Source organism: Mustelus asterias, chromosome 13 (genome assembly GCF_964213995.1).
Source record: "Mustelus asterias chromosome 13, sMusAst1.hap1.1, whole genome shotgun sequence".
NCBI classification, from domain to species: domain Eukaryota; kingdom Metazoa; phylum Chordata; class Chondrichthyes; order Carcharhiniformes; family Triakidae; genus Mustelus; species Mustelus asterias.
The window spans coordinates 73467982-73490855 of NC_135813.1; the positions used below are offsets into that span (position 1 = coordinate 73467982).

At 42.3% G+C, this 22874-nt stretch overlaps 1 protein-coding gene across 2 annotated transcripts in view; it reads left to right on the plus strand.

Annotated features, from left to right (window-relative positions):
* Positions 1-22874, plus strand: part of rbm19 (RNA binding motif protein 19) — a 238010-nt gene that overhangs the window by 75050 nt on the left and 140086 nt on the right. For both annotated transcript variants that reach the window (XM_078227007.1, XM_078227006.1), the window contains exon 21: positions 1476-1589. In XM_078227007.1, the coding sequence (XP_078083133.1) occupies positions 1476-1589 (114 nt within the window). The remainder of the gene's footprint in view (positions 1-1475; positions 1590-22874) is intronic.

The window sequence follows — 22874 nt, forward strand, 5'->3', positions numbered from 1 at the left end:
AAAATAGCCCCTTAGAGTCCTGAGATGGGTAGGTTAGAGGGATTAGTGGGTAAATCTGTAGGGATATGGGGGTAGGGCCTGGGTGGGATTGTGGTCGGTGCAGACTCGATGGGCCAAATGGCCTCCTTCTGCACTGTAGGGTTTCTATGATTTCTTTCATGGGCTTCTGAAACTATAAAAAGCAAATTGTGATCCAACAAAAGTGTGCTGCCAGGTTTCCAGAGGCCCACCAGCACCATTATTTGCCAACCCAAGTGGCAGTGGAAATAAAGGTAGCGTTAGTTCTGGAAATTAGCAATAATCATTGATTTTAATGGAAGTGGAATTATGATAATGAATGCCTCATTGTGATGGAGAAAATCAGCACATAAGTCTTAGGAAGTGCTCAAGTAGCCATGGCATAAGTCAAAATTTCTTGGAAAATCTGTGATGGAATATTAGCATTTGTCTTTATTATTATGTTGGTTTTCAGGAAAATTTAGGCTCAATTCACAATGTATTGCTGCCCAAAGGCATTCATTTTACTTTTAGAGACAGTTATATTCCTAACATTACAGTTGAATTGCAGGCAGATATGTACAAAGCTCTTCTTAGCAAATTTTAATGCCAGCAAAACCTGACTTCACCATACACCAGTTTCTGTTTTACTGCATGTCATATAAGACCCAAATGATTTCACATCAGTCGCAATTGGATAACTTCACACCGGAGTTACATTGTGCGGTATACAGCACAATGAAGCCATTGATTTCATTGTGCCAGCTATGTAGCATAACTAGTCAATATTACATGTTTCAGAAAGCTATTAACTGAAATTGCTGTTTGATAATATACAAATAATTTATATATGCAGTTGTTTTGCAGTCAGGATTTAGAGTTAGCTAACTGACAACAGTACTTTTCCCAATTGATATAAAACTCTATGTGGGCCAGCCAGCACCTGAGCCGTCTGCATTTACAAAGTAGTGATAAATTATTGAATCAGACATTTAGCAGGGTTTCTGACTCCATATATTTAGCTGCTGAGGAAGTTCCAGCAACAGTCATTATTTTTAGAATTAGTGACATGAAATGTGCAAAATATATATAGGGTAGTGAAAGCATTTATTTACCACCTCCACATTCTAACGTGAAAGTTGTTCTCAAATTGAAACTAACTGCCTGAGAAACCATTGAAAAATTGGTGAGATTGTTATATCTTCCAATTGGAAAGAACACCCACAGCCTGGCCGTTATTCAGATTTTGTGCCATTTGAAGAAACAACTTAACAAGGCACTTGTAAGCCAACACTGACATCTTTCGATGTGTGAAGATTTGGAAATCATCTCAGATAGTTATTGCTGCTGTCAGTTAACAGTTCTACCAAAATTTTTCATAACTGGTCTTACCGTGCTTGAATTCTCTCCAGTTTCCTGTATTGTGATGTCCAGTTTTTAGCAGTATTGGAAACATAACAAAATACTTTTGTATGCAGTTCTCTGAATCCAGCTAGAAAACTCCAAAAGGCAAAGAAACAAAATGTCTCCAAAATCCTGATTCGCAATATTCCCTTCCAGGCCAAAGTGAAGGAAATCCGAGAGCTTTTCAGGTAAGATCTCTTAATTTGCTAGCCATGAAACCAAATTTTTTAATTTGCTACGGCATTGCACGTGGTGAGTTGGAGAATATGGACTTTTACCTATCTCTGCTGCTGTCCTGTTACAGATTTTCTTTGTCTTATTTCTTCTCTATGTTGTAGAAAGGACATAGGAACTTCATATTTTATCTAATGCTTTCCATGACTCAGTGTATATACATCAAAACACTTCACAAAGGACTTATGAAGTATCATCATTCTTGTAATGTGGAGAAGGATGTGTATTGTGTGTATTGAGTTCTATTTTAGCATAATTGATAAAAATATCGTATCTGCATGCCCCTCTATCTAAACAACCTGATTTTTTTTTATCACCCATTTGTGCCATCTTTTTGCAATTGCCACATGTTGCTGATGAAGCTAGTGACTGCACAATCTGGCTTCCACAATTCCTGAAATGTTTTTCATTTGCCAGTTTTTCTGACTTTGACTTGCAGGAATAAACAATTTCATGGAAACGTTGGAGATGTTGCAAGATCAATTATGTATCAACAGACAGCCAAGCACTATAATGTGTTTGTGCACATACTTGTGATCTCCTATGGTTTTGCAGACAAAACCCAAGTCTAAGACAGTATTGATCTGAAGCATGGTTAGAGGCTTAGGAGCCAACTGGCGCAAGGCGGGGAAGGAGCTGAGAAATGTTGAGGAGTAGCTGATGGAAGTTTGAGTGACAGGGAATGGGAGAGGATGACAGAGAATGATGTGAAATCATTTGAATCACAAAATTGAGTAGCAGACTCTACAGAATGATGCAGGAAAAGAGAAATTGGGAAATGTTTTCAGGAGGACTGGTCAGTTGAACGGAATTACGGTTGAGATGGCAGGCGGATAGGGGGGCATATATGTCCCACGGATAAAAATTTTCAGAGGGCATACATATGGAGAGAGGGCGAAAGAGCTACTTAAATATTACAAAAGCAAAATACTGTGGATGTCAGAAATCCAAAACTAAAATACAGAAAATGCCTGAAATACTTCGGTCAGGCTACACATGTGGGGAAAAAGACAAACATAGCTGAAGTTCATTAGATCATCAATGTGAAACATTGTGTTTCACTCTCCACAGATGCTGCCTGACCTGTTTTTATTTTCTGTTTTTACTTTAACTACAGAAGTTTTTTATTTATTCATTTGTGAGATGTGGGTGTCACTGGCTGGACCAGCATTTATTGCCCATCCCTAGTTGCCCTCGAGAGTGGTGGTGAGCTGAGTTTTTGAATCGCTGCTGTCCCTGAGATGTAGGTAGACCAACAGTGCTGTTAGGGAGGGAGTTATAAGATTTTTATAAAGTGAAAAAATGGTGATGTATTTCCAAGTCAGGATGGTAAGTGACTTGGAGGGGAACCTCCAGGTGGTGGTGTTCCCAGGTATCTGCAGTTCTTGTCCTTCTAGATGTTAGTGTCGTGGGTTTGGAAGGTGCTGCCGGAGGAACCTAGGTGAGTTCCTGCAATGCACCTTGTAGATCGTACACATGGCTGCCACTGTTCATCAGTGTTGGAGGAATTAAATCTTTGTGGAAGGGATACAATCAAGTGGTGTGCTTTGTCCTGGATGGTGTCAAGCATCTTGAGTGTTGGAGTTGCATTCATCCAGGCAATGGAGAGTATTCCATTACACTCCTGACTTGTGCATGGTAGGTGGTGGACAGGCTTTGAGGAGTCAGGAAGTGAGATACTCATTGTAAGATTCCTTGCCTTTGATCTGCTTTGGTAGCCACATATTTATATGGCTAGTACAATTCAGTTTTTGGTCAACAGTAAAACTCTCTCTCTCTCTCTCTCTCTCTCTCTCTCCTCCCCCCCCCCCCCAAATTCAGTGGAGGTAATAGTCATTGCCTGGCCTTTGTGGTGTGCATGTTACTTGTCAGTCCAAGCTTGGATATTGTCAAGATCTTGCTGCATTTAGACATGGGCTGCTTCAGTATCTGAGGACTTGTGAATGATATTGAACATTATGCAGTCATCAGTTAACATCCCCACTTCTGATCTTATGATGGAAGGTCAATGATGAAGCAGCTGAAGATGGACACGACCCTGAGGAACTCCTGGAATGATGTCCTGGAGCTGAGGTGATTGACCTCCAATCACCACCACCATCTTCTTTTGGCTCCAACCAGCAGAGGTTTCCCACTGATTCCTATTGACTCTAGTTTTGCCAGGGCTCCTTGATGCCAAACTCGGTCAAATGCGGCCTTGTCAAGGGCAGTCACTCTCACCTCACCTCATTCTATATTTTTTCAAAGCTGGGAGGTGGATGATAAGACTTGGGAAAGTTTAACTTGGGGCGGTAGTGTTGGGTTAGGGGAGCTGAAAGTCAATCCTAGTGAAAAAGAAATCTATGAGCTCCTTGCACTATTGAAGAGGAGGAGAGAGAGATTTAAAAAGATATTGGCAGTGAAGAAAAACTCAGTGCTGCATTTGCATTTTTTCAGGATGACCCTGAAATAGATAGTTCTGTTAGAAGAGATTGAGGCCCAGAGTACGAGAAGTGGTCCACCCAGCTTATAAGAACTTGTGTCTGAAAGCATAAGTGTATCAACTATACATTTCCATACGTTATGGAAACCATAGCCCTGGAAGCGCAGTGGATATAACTCTCAAGGTGTACTTCAGTAAGGGAAAGGCACAGTTCATAAGGATTTTTTTTGCAAACGTACTTTATTTGTAAAATATCTGAAGGAACATTACAAGCATTTCAAAATGGCTATCACAGTGCAATGATATTCAAGTTTTCAACAAAGATAATGTTACACTCTGAGTGCTGCAATATGGTCAAAGGAACACTTCAGACATTTCAAAATGGTCATTAAAGAAGTGCAATGGCATTCAGGTTGTCTACAGTCCAAAGATGTGGTTGATTGGCCATACTAAGTTGTCCCTTAGTGTTCAAAGATGTGTAGACTTGGGGGATTAGCGGGGCAAATACGTGGGGTTACAGGGGTTGGGTCTGGGGTGGGATGCTGTGTTGGAGGGTCAGTACAGACTTGATAGGCTGAATGGCCTGCTTCTGCGTTTTTGGGATTCTACAACATAGACCAAGTCACACTCTGAGGTACTTCAATATCACTGTGGTACATGTAATATTCACCATATAAATTCAATGCGAGTCATATAGCTCGAGGGGTTTTCTACAATTCCCCTCCCCTCAGTACACTGTGGCTGAAAGGTCTTGGACCCCAACTTTTTCCCACTGCGGCAGCAACCCCATGCTTTAGTGTTTCCCTTAGCGTGTAGTCCTAGGCTCCGGAATGTGCCAGTCTGCAACACTCGGTCACGGCCAACTCTGCACTGGAAGACCAGCAAGTTTCGGGCAGACCAAAGAGCATCTTTTTACTGAGTTGATGATCCTCCAACAGCTGCTGATGTTTGTCTCGTATATATCCCGGGAACAGCATGTAGAGCACAGAGTCCTGTTTGACAGAGTTGCTTGGGATTGATCTCGACAAAAATGACCATATCTCTCTCCAGGCCTTCTATGGAGTTTTTCTGGATATGTAAGTAGGAATTGGGTAGCTACAGTAAATGTGGGACCTCCATGAAACGAGGCTGGTGAATTGATAACAGCAATCAAAGAAATGGCAGATATGCCAAATAAACATTTTGCATCAGTTGTCACCATGGAAGACATTGCAAATATCCCTTAGATATCAGATGGGCTGATTTCGAATAACATGGTAGAACTTACAAAAATCCCAAGGGATAGAGTACTGGAGAAACTCAAAAGGCTAAAGGCGGACAAGTCACCAGGACCCGATGAACTGCACATTAGGGCTTTAATGGAGATGGCTGCAGAAATAGTGGACCCATTGGTTGAAATTTTACGTAACTTGCTAAATTCTAGAAGGGTCCCAGAAGATTGGAAAACGGTCAGTGTGACTCCCTGTTCAAAAAGGGAGAAAGACAGAAATCGGGGAACTATAGGCCAATTAGTTTAACATCTATTATTGGCAAGACGCTGGAGTCAATAATCAAAGAGGACATAGCTAATCATTTAGGAAACCAGAATATAATCAAACCTAGTTAACATGGTTTTACGAAAGGTAAATTTGCTTGAATTCTTTGAGGATATAGCACGGAAAGTAGATAGAGGGGAACCTGTAGATGGAGTATATTTACGTTTACATTTGACAAGGGTCCACATAATAGGTTGGTGCATAAAGTAAAAGCCCATGGAATTGGAGGAAGTGTGTTAACATGGATAGAAAACTGGCTGTCACATAGAAAACAGAGTTAGAAAAATGGGTCCTTTTCAGAGGGGAATGATGTAACTAGTGGAGTACTGCAGGGATCAGTTCTTGGCCTGCAATTGTTCACTATTTACATTAATGACCTGGAAGAAGGAACAGAATGTAAGGTTTCTAAATTTGCTGATGATTTGAAGATAGATAGAAGATGTAAAGATGAGGATATTGTGATTCTGCAATGGGATGTAGATAGATTAGGTGACTGGGTAAAAACCTGGCAAATGGAGTTTAATGTGGGGAATTGTGAGGTCATGCACTTCGGTAGGAGGAATGATGAGGCAGATTATTGTCTAAATGGAGAGAGACTGCAGATGAGTGAAGTCAAGAGTCACCTAGATGTAAAAAAGCAAATTGCTGCGGATGCTGGAATCTGAAACCAAAAGAGAAAATGCTGGAAAATCTCAGCAGGTCTGGCAACTGTAAGGAGAGAAAAGAGCTGACGTTTTGAGTCCAGACGACCCTTTGTCAAAGCTAAAAGGCATAGAAAGTGGGAGATATTTATACTGCAGGGTGAGGGAATTAAAAAAGAGACATAGCCACAGAAACCAGGGAAACCAGTTAATAGCTATCCACAGAGAGAATAAAGGGTGTGAATGGCCAAACAGCGGAGAAGCTAAAATGAAGATGTTGGGGGAGGAAAATGGATAGGACAGAGGTAAGATTTAGAAAAAGAGAAGCAAAGGGGAGAAAAGGTAAGGGAAGGGGCATAAAGTAGGGGAAAAGAGTGGGAAGAAAAATGAAGAAAGGCAATAAAGAAATAAAAGGTAGAGAAGGTTTAAGGTAGAAAAATTAAATAAAATGGAATGAAAACAGAGGGATCGAGGTGGGGTAGAGCAAATCATCTGAAGTTGTTGAATTCGATGTTGAGACCAGAAGGCTATAAAGCGCCGAGAAGGAAGATGAGATGCTGCACCTCCGTTTGTGTTGAGCTTCATTGGAACATTGCAGCAAGCCAAGGACAGACATGTGGATGTGGGAGCGGGATCGTGTGTTAAAATGGCAAGCAAGGTCAGGGTCCTGATTGCGCACACACCGAAGATGCTCAGCCAAGCGATCACCCAGTCTACACTTGGTTTCTCCGATATAGAGGAGACCACATTGGGAGCAGCGAATGCAATAGACCAAATTGAAAGAGGTGCAAGTGAAACGGGTAATCTAGGTGTACTAGTGTATGTATTAGAAAAAGCTAACAGGCAGGTCCAGCAAGTAGTTAAGGCAAGTGGCATTTTGGCCTTTATTGCAAAGGGGTTGGAGTTTTAAAATAGGGACGTTTTGTTGGGTGGGGCCTTACCTGGAATATTGCATACAGTTTTGGTCCCCTTACCAAAAAAAGGTAACATTAATAGTAACATTGGAGGCAGTCCAAAGGAGGTTCACCAGCCTAATTCCTGGGATGAGTGGGTTGTCCTATCAAGAGAGACTATGTAGTCTGTATTCCTTGGAGTTTAGAAGAGTAAGGGGTGATCTTATTTAAAATTATATGATCCTGTGGGGTCCTGATAGGGTAGATGGTGAGATGTTTTCACTAGTAGGAGATTCTTGAACAGGATGCAAGATGAAGGTCCTTTATTTAAAACTGAGGTGCATAGAAATTTTTTCTCGCAGAGGCTGATGAATCTCTAGAATTTTCTGCCCCAAAGGATGGTGGAGGCTGGGTCATTAGAAGTATTCAAAGTGGTGGTGCAGAAATATTTGATATATTGCAGAATAGAGGGCTATTGGGAAATGGCACAGAAAAGGAGTTGAGGCCACCATAGATCAGCCATGATCATATTGAATAGTGGGGAAAGCTTGGAGGGCCTGCTGGCCTCCTCCTGCTTCTATTGTGTGTGTTTTTAAAAAGGCACGGTCCACAAGGAGGTGGACAACAGTCCGTTCCTCACCACAGCTACCATGTGCGAATGGGGGTGAGACTCCAGCCATGCAGGAAGGATCTGCCGGGAGGATCTTTTTCACCACCAGCCAAGCTAGGTCTTGGTGCTTGTTTGAACGTTCTGGCAATGAGGTATTGTGCCAACTAACTTTGACAGTCTACTCAGGAACCATCCGACAGGATCCACCACCTCTTTTGCCCACAGAATGCTATGTAGAGACCACTGCCTGATGGACTTGTGGTCAAAGGTGTTTCTCTGCATTTTTCCATGAGGGACTGGTGCTGCTGCGTGGGCCATTTACTTGGAGTGGTCCACAGCAGCGTGACCAGACCCATCCTTTGTAACATCAGGGACAGGTAGAACCTCAGCACGAAGTGACACTTGGTGTTTGCATACCGAGGATCTACATACAGCTTAATGCATCCACACACAAAGATGGCCATCAGCATTATGGCGATGTTGGGCATGATTTTTCTTCCTTTATCTAGGGGGTTGTACATCACATCCCTGTGAACACGATCCATTTTTGAACTCCAGACAAAGTGGAAGATGGATCAAGTGATTACATAAGAATGTAAGAACTAGGAGCAGGAGTTGGCCATCTGGCCCCTCGAGCCTGCTCCGCCATTCAATAAGATCATGGCTGATCTTTTCGTGGACTCAGCTCCACTTACCCGCCCACTCACCATAACCTTTAATTCCTTTACTATTCAAAAATTTATCTATCCTTGCCTTAAAAACATTCAATGAGGTAGCCTCAACTACTTCACTGGGCAGGGAATTCCACAGATTCACAACCCTTTGTGTGAAGTTCCTCCTCAACTCAGTCCTAAATCTGCTTCCCCTTATTTTGAGGCTATGCCCCCTAGTTCTAGTTTCACCCACCAGTGCAGCATAGGACTGAGGAATGGGCCAGACTTGACAGCAACAGCCAGAGTGTTTCACATCTGTGACCAGGTTCTTACCTGCAATGGCAAAGAAGTATCGCTCCCACATACCCAGCTTACTCAGTCCTCCCTGTTTTTAACGCATTCCCTGTGGTAGCTCTGAACCATACCTGCAGCATATTCAGGCAGTTTGATTTGATGGTGAAAGGGACAAAGGATCAGTCAGCTCCTTTCCCAAAGGTCATGGCCTTGCTCTTGCCAAATTTCATCTTGACACCCAAGGCCGATTCGAACCGATCACATTTTGATTAGCCTGCTCACTGACAGTAGATCTGAGCAGAAGATAGTGGCATTGTCCCTGTACAGGAAAATTGGGTACACAATGCTGACAGCTCAATGGAAACATGCATGGGTAATCAAATAACTGCACTGCACTACCAGGAGTGAAGACTATCATTACGCTCAACCTTTGTGCCGTAAAACCTTCCATGTATCACAAGATACGTGGAGTTGATTTTTGGTACCATTTTATGCAACTAAATTTATTTTTTAAACAGTTGCCACCAAAAATCCATTTCTGATTTCTCTAAAATGCAACTTTGCCTGCAGCCTACTTTCTAAATTGGACTATCCATAATTTCTATTGAGCACAGATCAGTTAATTCTATTGGTATATTACCCCCTCCATATTTGGATGAACAACTTTCCCAATATTTAAACTCATCATTAGTGCCCTGGGAGCTGTCAGGGAAGTGGTTAAAAAGTGACTATGGTTGCTTTTTTTCCTTGGAAAACCTACGTGAAATTCTTAAGGATGCAATTTTATCAGAACACTGCATTGCTTCAATCACACTTTAGTGACTTAAAATATGAAGAAAGATGTGTTCCATTTTGGCAGGCTGGGGCATAAAATTCTGCTCAAGAATTTTGATGCATGTGACTTTATAAATGGAGCTGATTGCTTAATGTCTACAAGGCGATTTAAGGTACATTGAGTGAAATGTCACATGTAGCTGAGAATAAATCTTAATTTAATCATGTACAATTTTGGAATGATCTTAGGAAGAGATGTGGTCAGAGAGACCAGAAAAAAAATCATTGCAAAGTAATGTACTTCCTGGGTTTATTCACCAGAGGGCAGAATAGGATTATAATTTGAATTTAATCCAAGTCAATTTTCTACTTGAGTCATTTTGTGGCTCAGTAAACACGCAAGAAAAGAAATGAGTTAAAGGTTTATCTTAAATGTTGAGTAAATGAAGGGTCATAATTACTACCTTTTAAGATTTTTCACAAAAGTTATCTATAATTAGGTTAGGTCTGAGCAGTTTCATAATGGATTAAGAGTTAGAAAACCCTGAAGCTAAGGTGCTCCAGTGATTAAACAAAGCTGGAGGACTCGCACCTCCGATTCCCTACACAGTTCGTTGCTGGTTTCAGCCAGGGAAGGCCAAGGAAGATGCTGTTTCTCTACAGGGTCCCAAGGAAAATCAGTGGTTTCTCCATTTCTTTACTGCAATTGTTCACCAGCTTGTCAGGGTTGAAAGGCACAGTGGCTTGGGAGCAGGCCAGCTGGTTTTTTCTACTAGGGATTGAGGCACAATTGTGTGAAAGAGTGGAAGGGCACTTCAACTTATTTTAGCTGTTTTTTTTAATGAATGGAACTCATGTCTAAGAAAATTTTACTCTCTGTGGAATTAAGCTAAATGGAGATGTCATTGATTTATTATTTGAAGAAACAGTTGTGGAGATGCTTTCACTGACTGGTTGACTTAATAAATGTTATGTTGTAAACAATTTAAACACATTGAAAAGTAGCCAGTGGTAATTGTTTTATAAGAAAATGCTGTGATTTCTGTTAGTGAGTCAGTAAAAATCTCAAAAACTTCCTTCTGCATTAGCAAAGTTACAACCTTTCACCCATTTAAGGCACAATTTCCATTCGTGACCTTGTTTTTGCAATTTAGTTATGCAGTTAGTGTTATAATGAAGATTTGGTAATCGTAGATCATTAAATTAAAAAATTGAATTTGGATAAGATTTTTGACTCCTTAATAAGTTTAATGGGGACAATTCACCCAACCCGCTGCGCTGCTTTTGTAGAGCAGAGGGCCGGGAGACTCAAGCAGAGGCTATTTTGCAGGATCCCCGCGAGGCGCCATCACTTCTGCACATCTCTGGCAACCGGATTTCCGGCGACATGAGATCCATACCGATTTCTGGTATAAATTATGTAAATTATCATTAAAATCTCACCTAAGTATCATTATCGGGCCCAGGACTGAAATCTCCGGGCCCATTACCCTCCTCCCTTGCCAGGCGTGTTTCATTCCAGCGGGGTTTACCAGCCTGGGCCCCCTGGCACTGCCCAAGAGGCAAAATGACAAGGGAGCACCTGGCACTGTCCATTGGGCAAGGGGGTGGCACCTCTGGGTGGGCAATCGGTGGGCATGGGGAGGTCCTGTTATAGCACAGATTACAGAACCAGAACAGGCCCTTCGGCACTCCAAGCCTGCATCGACCATGCTGCCCATCTGAACTAAAACCCCCTACCCTTCCATATCCCTCTATTCGATCCTATTCATGTATTTGTCAAGACGCCCCTAGTCACTATCATATCTAAACTTTACGGAAATTATTACCGTCATAGGTGTAGATTTAGGAACAAGGAGCACTTTTTCCAGGTACATTTCTGAATTGAAATCAATTTGAAATATTTGGCAAAAGAGAACTGTCTTTTGGGGGAAGAAAACAATTACAGCGGTGCTTTGAAATTGGAACATCAGAACAATTTCTAGCTTTTGAAAAAATTATCTTTAGGCTTGCTTCTAAGTGTGAAATTTCCGAAGCAGAGATGCTGTCTTTGCTATCAGTGCTTCTATATAGACTTGCAAAGACACGCTGTGTCTTTGACCTGACACTAAAAGCATTGAATCACCTCACTTGGTTGTGAGTGCTAAATTCCCAGCATGCATTCTGATTTTGTTTTTCCCGCTGGATCAGCATGCTTTGTTCTTCTGTACATACGTCTGCTGTAAAAGATAGTGCCATGTGTCATTGTCAGTTCCCTGCTTTGTGGGATTTATTCATGAATATTTGAGACTAGTCATGATCTGTTCAAGTGTATTGCTTTTTTGGACTTTTGTGTTTGTTAGCATTTAAGAAGAAACTGTTACAGATTTACGTTCTTTAACTTAACGCAGATAATTTGAAAACATTTTGACGTACTCCATGTCTATTGTTGAAAGCTATAAAATAATTACACACTAAGGCTGGAATTTTCCCGCTCTTCACGACAGCGGGGTCGTCTGGTCCTGTCGACAGCGTGTGCCTGTCATGGATTTCACGGTAGGGAGGGGTGCATTCAATGGGAAACGCCATTGACAACAGTAGGACCAGAAGATCATGCTGCCGGCCGATGGTGGTCCACCTCCCAACGCAGTAAAACATGCGGCAGGCTGAGTGGCAAATGCCACCCTATGTTATTACCTTTTAGATATTTATGATCATGAATTTTTGTTTTGATAAGGTATTCTAAAATTTTGAAAGCTTATTTTGTAGCATTGCATTGCAAGGGGTGGGGGTTCAAGAAAAGAACGAAGAACAAAGAAAATTAGAGCACAGAAACAGGCCCTTTGGCCCTCCAAGCCTGCACCGACCATGCTGCCTGACTTAACTAAAACCCCTACCCTTCCGGGGACCATATCCCTCTATTCCCATCCGATTCATGTACTTGTCAAGACGCCCCTTAAAAGTCACTACCGTATCCGCTTCCATTACCTCCCCCGGCAACGAGTTCCAGGCACCCACTACTCTCTGTGTAAAACATCTCCTTTAAACCTTGCCCTTCGCATCTTAAACCTATGCCCCCTAGTAATTGATTCTTCTACCCTGGGAAAAAGCTTCTGACTATCCACTCTGTCCATGCCTCTCATAATCTTGTAGACTTCTATCAGGTCTCCCCTCAACCTCCGTCGCTCCAGTGAGAACAAACCAAGTTTCTCCAACCTCTCCTCATAGCTAATGCCCTCCATACCAGGCAACATCCTGGTAAATCTTTTCTGTATCCTCTCCAAAGCCTCCATATCCTTCTGGTAGTGTGGCGACCAGAATTGAACACTATATTCCAAGTGTGGCCTAACTAAGGTTCTATAAAGCTGCAACATGACTTGCTAATTTTTAAACTCAATGCCCCGGCCGCTGAAGGCAAGCATGCCATATGCCTTCTTGACTACCTTCTCCACCTGCATTGCCACTTTCAGTGACTTGTGTACCTGTACATCCAGATCCCTTTGCTTATCAATACTCTTAAGGGTTCTGCCATTTACTGTATATTTCCTATCTGTATTAGACTTTCCAAAATACATTAGCTCACATTTGTCCGGATTAAACTCCATCTGCCATCGCTCCGCCCAAGTCTCCAACTGATCTATATCCTGCTGTATCCTCTGATGGTCCTCATCGCTATCCGCAAATCCACCATCCTTTGTGTCGTCCGCAAACTTACTAATCAATCCAGTTACATTTTCCTCCAAATCATTTATATAGATTACAAACAGCAAAGGTCCCAGCACTGATCCCTGAGGAACACCACTTGTCACCCTCCATTCAGAAACACACCCTTCCACTACTACCCTCTGTCTTCTTTGACCGAGCCAGTTTTATATCCACCTTGCCAGCTCACCTCTGATCCCATGCGACTTCACCTTCTGCACCAGTCTGCCATGAGGGACCTTGTCAAAAGCCTTACTGAAGTCCATATAGACAACATCCACTGCCCTATTCTCATCAGTCATCTTTGTCAAAGATGAGATTAAGTTTGGGTTATATACAGAAATCTTTGGCAGGACCAGTTGATGAGATGTATTTTTTTTTAAAGTATGCAGAATCTTTGGCTTTATAAATCATGACATAAAACAAAGAAGTTGTGCTTAAACTTTGTAAATCACTGGCTGGGCCACTGCTGCAGTGTGGTGTCCAATTCAAGACCTTGGAGAGGATACAGAGATAATTTGCTGCAATGCTACCAGGGATGAGGGACTTCAGTTATGTGAAGGGATTAGAATAGCCGGGATTGTTCTCCTTGGAGCAGCGAAAGTTAAGGATTGATTTAATAGAGGTGTTTAAATGTGTGAAGGCTTTTGATGAATAGTACAGGAGAAACTGCTAATAACTCGATTGGTGGTGTGGTGTTACGAGAAAATGTTGACCAGACTGGTCTGTATCTATTGGAGTTTAGAAGATTGAGAGAAGATCTTATTAAAACATATAAGATCCTGTGGGTACTTGACAGGGTGGATGCTGAAAGGATGTTTGTGGGAGAGACTGGAACTAGGAGACACAGTTTAAAAATAAGGGGTCTCCCATTTAAGACCGAGATGAGGGCCGTGAATATTTGAAACTTTCTTGCCCGGAGAACAGTGGAAGCAGGGGTATTGAATAATTTTAAGGCGGAGGTCAGTAGTATCTTAGTAATAAATATTTTTATTTGTGTTTTTCTCTTTTAATAAAACAACATACCCATAAAACGAGTACAGACAGCACAGCCCAATCATTTCACTACACAGAAGAACAACACAGTCGATTTATGTAACCCAACACTTCAACATAAAAAAAGAATGAAAGGGTGACGAGAAAAATAACAAAATACAAAGAAAGGGAGAAGATGTGGGAAAGGAGACTGAGCTCAGCAGGGGTCAGCCAGAGGGCCAGGAAAATTAGCAACACCCTCACTGTAGACTGGCTGTCTCTGCACGTGCATGAAATAGATAGAACAGGCAAAACATGGATGTTTCACTATATCAACAGGACACAGCTGAATGTTCTTGCGAACAGCACCGAAACTGTAATAATGACATGCTTAAGTGACCATTGTCTGAATGGACATTCCATCCATCTACCACGGAAAATTATGACATTACCGATGGGACACGATTAAACAGCTATTGTCTTGGGCCGACGTCTTTGTATGCGTGACTAGAAACAATTGTCCTTACTAGAAGTTGTGCCCTATAAAAACTGTGCACGATCGAGCAGAGCAGACTGAAGAAGCCTTAGGAATTCTCCAGTTCTCTCCTTGTCGATAAGAAAGCAATAGAGGATCCATCACTCGCAAACACTGTGTCCGAATATCTTTTTAGCTCTGACAAAGGTCACACACCCTCTCGTGCATTATGTTAAGAATAGTACTGCATATTCTACTGAAAGCCTTGTAGAAGTAAATCTGACTCTATGGAACCTATATTTAAGATAGAGGCCCCATATTTCTTGGAATGAGTCTGACTTATACAAACATTAATACTTATACTGAAGTATACAAGTTAGAAATTCCATTGGAATGCACTCCATAATAATTTTGTGCCAATCCTGTACAGAAGGTGACTTATTGATCCAAGCACATAAAATATTTTTCTGTGCTGTAAATGTTAGAATATTATACAACCATTTCACATGACCATACGTTTCTCTGGAAGCCCCAGAATCAAAAACACAGGGTCCATCTCCAAGGTCATATCAAGAATATTTTTCCAACTATTTAAGTATACCTGACCAATAGTTTTTATTTTAACACAAGACCTGACACAATGAGTATAGTCCCCTATTACAAATTTACATTTTTGGCACAATGGGGATGTGGCCAGGCCAGATCCATGTTATGTCTTAAACTTGGTGTAATATGCAAACAGCTTGGTATGGCTCCTGCTCTGTCCAAGACCGCAAGAAACTACCAAGGGTCGTGGACGAAACCCAGTCCATCACACAATTCGGCCTCCAATCCGTTGACACCATCTATACTTCCCGCTGCCTCAGAAAAGCTGTCAGCATAATCAAGGACCCCATGGACCCCGGACATATTCTCTTCCACCTTCTTCCATCAGGAAAAAGATACAAAAGTCTGAGGGCACATACCAGCCGTCTCAAGAACAGCTTCCTCCCTGCTGCCAAAAGTTGTTTTATTAAGATTAAAGTTCCTAAGTTGTAAGTATTTAAATAAATAATGTCTAGGAATATCATGTTGTTGATGCAGTTGCTGAAAAGATAATAAGGAAGCCCCTCTTAAAATGATCCACCAATTTTGTGGGTCTCCTTTCATTTCAGATATCAAAACCATGGCCCATGAGACCTTGAGAGAAATTAGGGTTTCCCTGTATAGGAATGAGGGTATAAGTTAACATGGATTTTCCCTCTAAATCACAGACCATTTTCCAAGCTCTGACTATTAATGATTATTAAACTTTCCTATTTATCTGGTATTGTCTTAAAATCTCTATGAAATAAAAAAGTTTGTAAAGAATATTCAGTCTGACAAACCTCAATATCAAACCAAATGGAAGTGTGGTCCCTTCTCATCCATTCCCGTCTAAATCTCAGATGGGTGGATAGCTGATATAATTTTATATGCTGCACCCAAGGCTCCTGTTTAAACTTGAAAGTTGCAAATTGGCCAGTTTTAAGTGAAGTGTTTTTGTTACATATAAAGTAGCTAAACCCCCCATTAATTTCTTTCACGATCTTAGCAGATAGTAAATTTATTAAGGGTAAAGCAACCTTGGTTGCTGTCAATAGATTTTGTTATAATCCAGGTCAGAAACTCCAAGGTGTTTTAAAAAGTCACCCTAGAAAATTTAGGCACAGATCTCTTAATTTCTTCCTGCCCCACAACCCTCGAAGTTAATGTGCATTTCTCTTCTTCTGGCCTCTTGACCGTATCTACTTTTAATTGCTGCACCATTGGTGGTCATGATTTGGCTGCCTCAGCCCATGCTCTAGAACTTCATCGCTAAAAGTCCCCACGTTTCTACTTTCCTCCTTTCAGACATTTCTTAAAAACTACCTCATCCACCCAAATGTCCTTATGTGGCGCAGCGTCATATTTTGTTCATGTTCCTGTGAAGCACCTTGAGACGTTTGGTTATGTTAAAGACGCTATATAAATACAAGATGTTGAATGTGGAAAAAGAGCAGGACAATGGAACTTCACTGGATTTCAAAGAGTTAGCAGTTGCTGGTGGACAGAATGTCTTCCTTGTGTTATTCGACAATATTAAGTTAAATTGTCTTCAAATTTGCAAAATAGCTCATGGAATGGAGCTGTTTTGATCTTTGTGTCTTTCTCTGAATAATTATAAGTGTTTATTGTATATGTTTAACAATAGTCAGAGCAGCTAGCCGCTGCTCATGCCAAGCTGATTTTTTTGGGTTTTTTTTAAGGTCACAGTTAAATGACTACTTAAGTGTAAGGAAAAAGCACTTGAATGAAATAGCTTGCAAATTTGAGTGAGAATCTCCCAAAAAGATGAGAACCAATTTTAAAAATGACCTTCACAAACCAGATTTCAGAATTCTTCTTGAATCTCTACTTATGCAGTTTACTTCATTTAAATATACAGTTGTTTAAGGAAAAGGAAGAACATGATATATGTCAAGTCAGAAAGTGAAGACCATATCAGATGCACAGTGCTTCCTTTAATTTGAACTCTGCTTATTTTAGAACGTGCTAGAAACCTTTGAACAGCAATAGTTTGTTTCTTGTTATCACAAAAAAGCTGCTTTAGTATAAATTTTGTAATCTTTATGAAGCCATCCTACATCTGTTACGATGCTGTGTTGTAAGGTTGGTTTGTAATTAGATAATCTCCAATTTTTGTTCATAACTACCACTTAAGGTTATTGATTTGATGTCTAAAAATGCTATTGAGTCATTTCTAGCTTCTCACTGTATAGTAATCTATAGCACAGCCTATGATTAAACTCACCAGCTATTTTCCTTGTCTCCCCACATTCCAACTACAGAAAATATTTTTTAACGTTGCTCTGAAAGCGTTGCTTTTTTTTTCCCAGCAAACATATACTCTTGGGCAGTATTTGGAACACAGATCATTCATGGGTTGTTCAATTTTAAAGGTTAGAGTAACTTTAAGACTATTTTTAATTGCCAGAAAATTAAGTAGTTGATTTATGACTTGGTCATGACTTAGTACAGTGCAGACATGATCCAGATATTTACATTTCAGTTTCAAAGGTGATTGCTGACACCGCCTGTTTTTAAAAAAAAAGTTATTTCTTTTTTATAATGGTATGGTTCCATAGATAATGAATAGGATTGGCAACTCTCCTGAAATGAAAGATTAATCTTCTGGTCTCCCTGTGCATGTAATCTAGTAGCTAAATAACAATTTAAGGGATTGCAGCTGAACTTGAGCTCAGGTGGAAGAAATATAAGGAGAAAGCCTTGAATAAAAATGCCCCCCACATCCAAGCTCACCATCAGAAAAAGCAGAAGATTCCACCCAACGAATGAGAGCCAAATCAACGGGCAGGATTTTCCGTGTAACCCACACAGTGGCTGGCAGTGGAATCTTCCGGTCCTGCTGTTGTCAATGGGGTTTTGCATTGAGTTCATCCTACGCCACTGGGAAAACTGCAGCAGGTTTGTACTGGCGGCAGGACCGGAAGTCCTGCCACATGAATGGCCAGAAAGTGAACTCCACACAAGATGTACGCGACATAATTTTATTTGAACCATACTTACCTTGGTATGTGCCAGAAACTATTGAACTGCAGAAAGGATAGTTGTCATAGAATCATAGAAACCCTACAGTGCAGAAAGAGGCCATCTGGCCCATCGAGTCTGCACTGACCACAATCCCACCCAGGCCCTACCCCAATATCCCTACACATTTACCCACTAATCCCTCTAACCTACTCATCTCAGGACACTAAGGGGCAATTTAGCATGGCCAATCAACTGAATCCGCACATCTTTGGATATGGCAGGAAACCGGAGCATCCGGAGGAAACCCACACAGACACGAGGAGAATGTGCAAACTCCACACAGACAGTGACCCAAGCTGGGAATCGAACCCAGGTCCCTGGAGCTGTGAAGCAGCAGTGCTAACCACTAACCAATTCCAAGTCATGAACCTAACTTGCTTTTCCCCTCCTAGCCCTGAGGCACTGAGGGCCTTTTATTCTTAGTGACCCCCAGCTGAATCAGTTGATTCTGGGAATTTGGTTTGAGATAGTTGGCTTGTATTGCTTGGTTTCAATTCTTAAAAATGAAGTTTGCCCTTTTTTTAAAAACTTGAAATATAGTGGTGTAGTTTTGTTCATTTGCTGGGTGTTCGGATTTCTCTTAAAGCGTTAATGTTCCCTAACAGGATCATAACACCATATGTATCCATATTTCATCTGAGCTCACAGAATCAGAAAGTTTACAGCACAGAAAGAGGCCACTTGGCCCATCATATCTGCGCCGCCCAAGAAATGAGCCACCCAGCTGAATCCCCATGTTCCAGCATTTGGTTCATAACCCTGCAGGTTACGGCACTTAAGGTACATATCTAGACACCTTTGAAATAAGTTGAGGGCTTCTACCTCTACTATCCTTTCAGTCTCTGAGTTCCAGACCCCTACAACCCTCTGAGTGAAAAATATTTTCTTCATCTCCCCTCTAATTTTTTTTACCAATTATTTTAATATATGCCCCTAGTCACTGACCTCTCTGCTGAAGTAAATAGACCCTTCCTATCTGCTGTATCCAGGCCCTTCTCAATTTTGTACATCTCAGTCAAATCTCCCCTTAGCCTCTTCTGTTACCAGAACAACCCTCTCCTATCCAATGTTTCCTCATAGCTACAATTTTCCAGTCTTGACAATATCCTTGTATATCTCCTCTGTACCCTCTCTTAACACAATTCCATCCTTTCTGTGATGAAGTGCCCAGGGTTGCAAACAGTTCTCAAGTTGTGGCCTAACTAATGCTTTATATCATTCCAGCCTCCCTGCTCTTAGATTCTATGCCTTGACTAATAAAGGTGGCACGGTAGCGCAGTGGTTAGCACTGCTGCTTCACAGCTCCAGGGACCTGGGTTCGATTCCCGGCTTGGGTCACTGTCTGTGTGGAGTTTGCACATTCTCCTTGTGTTTGCGTGGATTTCCTCCAGGTGCTCCGGTTTCCTCTCTCAGTCCAAAGCTGTGCGGGTTAGGTTGATTGGCCATGCTAAAATTGCCCCTTAGTGTCCTGAGATGCGTAGGTTAGAGGGATTAGTGGGTGGATGTGGGGGTAGGACCTGGGTGGGATTGTGGTCGGTGCAGACTCGATGGGCCCAATGGCCTCTTTCTGCACTGTAGGGTTTCTATGATTTCTATGATGAGTGTAAAATGGATTCCGTATGCTTCTTAACCACTTCGTTAACCTGTTCTGCTACCTTCAGGGATCTATTGACATTCACTCCAAGGTCTCTCAGTACTTTTACACCTCTCAGTATCCTCCCATTTATTGCCTTGTTTGATCTTCCCAAATGCATCACCTCACAATTAGCTGGGTTGAATTCCATTTGCCACTTTTCTACTCACCTGACCAGTTATGATTCTTGGCCAGAACCCAAGTTATTGGTGAAACCCAGTTCCGGACCAATAATGTTTGTCTAGAGCAGGCAAAATTTGAAATTCAAGCTGCTTACAAAGTGAATAAAGCCACAAGATTACACCGGTTTTAAACAAACAAAAATAAATTTTGCTATACAAGGTCAAAAAGATAAAACAATTTCAAATATTTATCTTTTAGCATTAAGTATGAAGTACATGTGAATTAACAACCCAACTGTGGTAAGCATCCCACATGACACAATAAATGGCATGCAACGAAAGTGGATCCTATAGATTTCTCAGCAACCGACTCAGATGTCTGTCGCGTTGTTATTTTAATTTAATTCTTAATTTAATTTAACTAATTTCAATGAAACTTTGTCTTTCTCACGGGAGTTTCCAATATCCATGTTCGAAGATCTTGCGTTGGAATTCTCTCCAAGTGTCGCTCCATTGTTGACAGCTTCAATGATGGTGAACCTTGCAAGGTTTTAAGCTCGCCTTCTGAAATTTTATTTTCCTGATTCCCGAGTGCACTCGAGCATCAGCTTTTAAGTACAATTTCAGCTCTTCTGCCATCTGAAGCCGGACATCAAAACTCTGAAAGGGTACCTTTCCCACAATGACCCTCTTTAAGTCTATTTGCCACAAGCCTTTCTGTAATTTGGAGCCTTTATATTTTTTCTTCACTGGGATATCTCCCTGTCCGATCTTTGTCCTTTGCCTGGGATTTCCTCTTGGGACCTCTCCTTATCCCCCTCCCTCTCTGGGACATTTCCTGATTAAAGCTGACGGACTCAAAAAATGTATTGACTGATCCTTGAATTTATCTGGTGACCTATCAAAACACTCCAAGAGAGTCCTGCCCTTGTTACTAGGCAGGAACAAATGTAACAAGCAGTGGAACATCCTGTAACTTAAATGTTGCAATCTCAGCAGTGTGCTCACTTAGCACGGGTCACAGGGAAAAAAAGATTTCAGAACACTAGTCAATTGATATCTCATTGCAGACTACAGCAATTCTCGCTATAAACCACACAGCCAATTTTTGTGTTGCCTACAAACTTTGATCCTAAATAAAATGTATTTGCATGAGAATGATAAGAATATGCAAATTTGTTACTTTGGACTTGACAGCAATCCATAGCTCTGGAACACAAACATAGTAAAGAACACAAGACTTCCTTATCCAAGGGGTTTTTTATTCATTTGTGGTTCATGAGCGTAGCTGGCTGGCCAGCATTTATTACCCATCCCTACTTGCCCATGAGAAGGTGGTGGTGAGCTGCCTTCTTGAATCGCTATAGTCCATGTGCTGTGGGTTGACCCACAATGCTGTTAGGGAGGGAATTCCAGGATTTTGACCCAGCAGCTGCGAAGGAATGGCGATATATTTCCAAGTCAGAATGGTGAGTGGCTTGGAGTGTGTGGTAAACCACTGTTAAGTTATTGCCTGTGTGTATGTGTGACATGCCTGGACACGCCCCTGCCGGCCCTGCCTGAGACGACCCCCCCCCCCCACTTGGTCCAGGTATAAAGGTGACTGCGCCCAACCCCCCTGCCTCAGTCGCCGGACCAGTTTATCAGCATGGGTGCGCTCCAAGTATTTTGTGAATAAAAGCCTATTAGTTCTTGCGTACTAACTAGTCTTCGCTTAATTGATAGTGCATCAATTTTATTCACAAAAATTTGGGATGGAGCAGATGTTAAAACCCGATAAATTAGAATTGGATCCTCAAGCCATAGGAGCCTTTAACAGCTTCGATCACTGGCTGCGATGTTTCAAAACTTTCCTCACCGCCTCCGTCGTCCGGACCGAAGCCGACAAGCTCCACGTGTTCCACGCCCGGGTAAGTGATCAGGTATTCTCGATGATCAGAGATGCTAAAACCTACGAGGATGCGATCGAACTTTTCAAAGGCCAGTACAACAAACAGATTAATGTGAACTACGCCAGACATCTTCTGGCAACTCGCAGACAACAGCCAGGAGAATCGGGCGACCAATTCCTGCGTGCATTGCGAGCACTTGGCAGGGCCTGCAACTGCAAGGCCGTAACAGCAACCCAAAACACGGAGGACTTAATCAGAGACACCTATGTCACGGGTATCAGGTCAAAGTATATCCGACAACGACTGCTGGAACAGGGTGGGCTGGATCTACAAAAGACTGTAGCGCTTGCTGACTCGTTAGAGGTGGCCTTCCGTAATCTCGAGGCCTACACCCCCGACCACAGGAGCACATCGTGGTCGCCGCCACCTCTGTACTTGGGAGGGCCGCAGGCCTACGCCACGCCACGTCCCACCAATGACCCGACCGCTGCAGCAGTCTCTGGAGGCCCGAAGTGCTACTTCTGCGGCCTGGGGAAGCACCCCTGACAACGCTGCCTGGCGAAGGATGCAACCTGCTCCGGGTGTGGGAAGAAGGGCCATTACGCGAGGGTATGCAAGGCGAAGTCGACCTCCAAGCCCAGTAGCGCCGCGTGCGACCCGCCATCTTGGATGCCTTCAGCCGCGTGTGGGCCGCCATCTTGGATGCCTTCAGCTGCATGTGAGCCGTGCGGGCCGCCATCTTGGACGCCTTCAGCCGCGTTGCAAAATCCAACAGTGGCTTTGGTTACGCTGAACCAATCCAGGCCTCACCAACTCGCCAGGTCCATGATGGACATCGAGGTAAATGGTCGCACTACCACCTGTTTATTTGACCGTGGGAGTACGGAGAGCTTTATTCACCCTAACACAGTGAGTCGCTACGCCCTTTCAGTACCGCCAGTGAAGCAAACAATCTCCATGGCTTCAAAGGTGGATGTCCTCGGGTACTGCGTGACGACCCTGACTACGGGGCACAGTGTACAAAAAC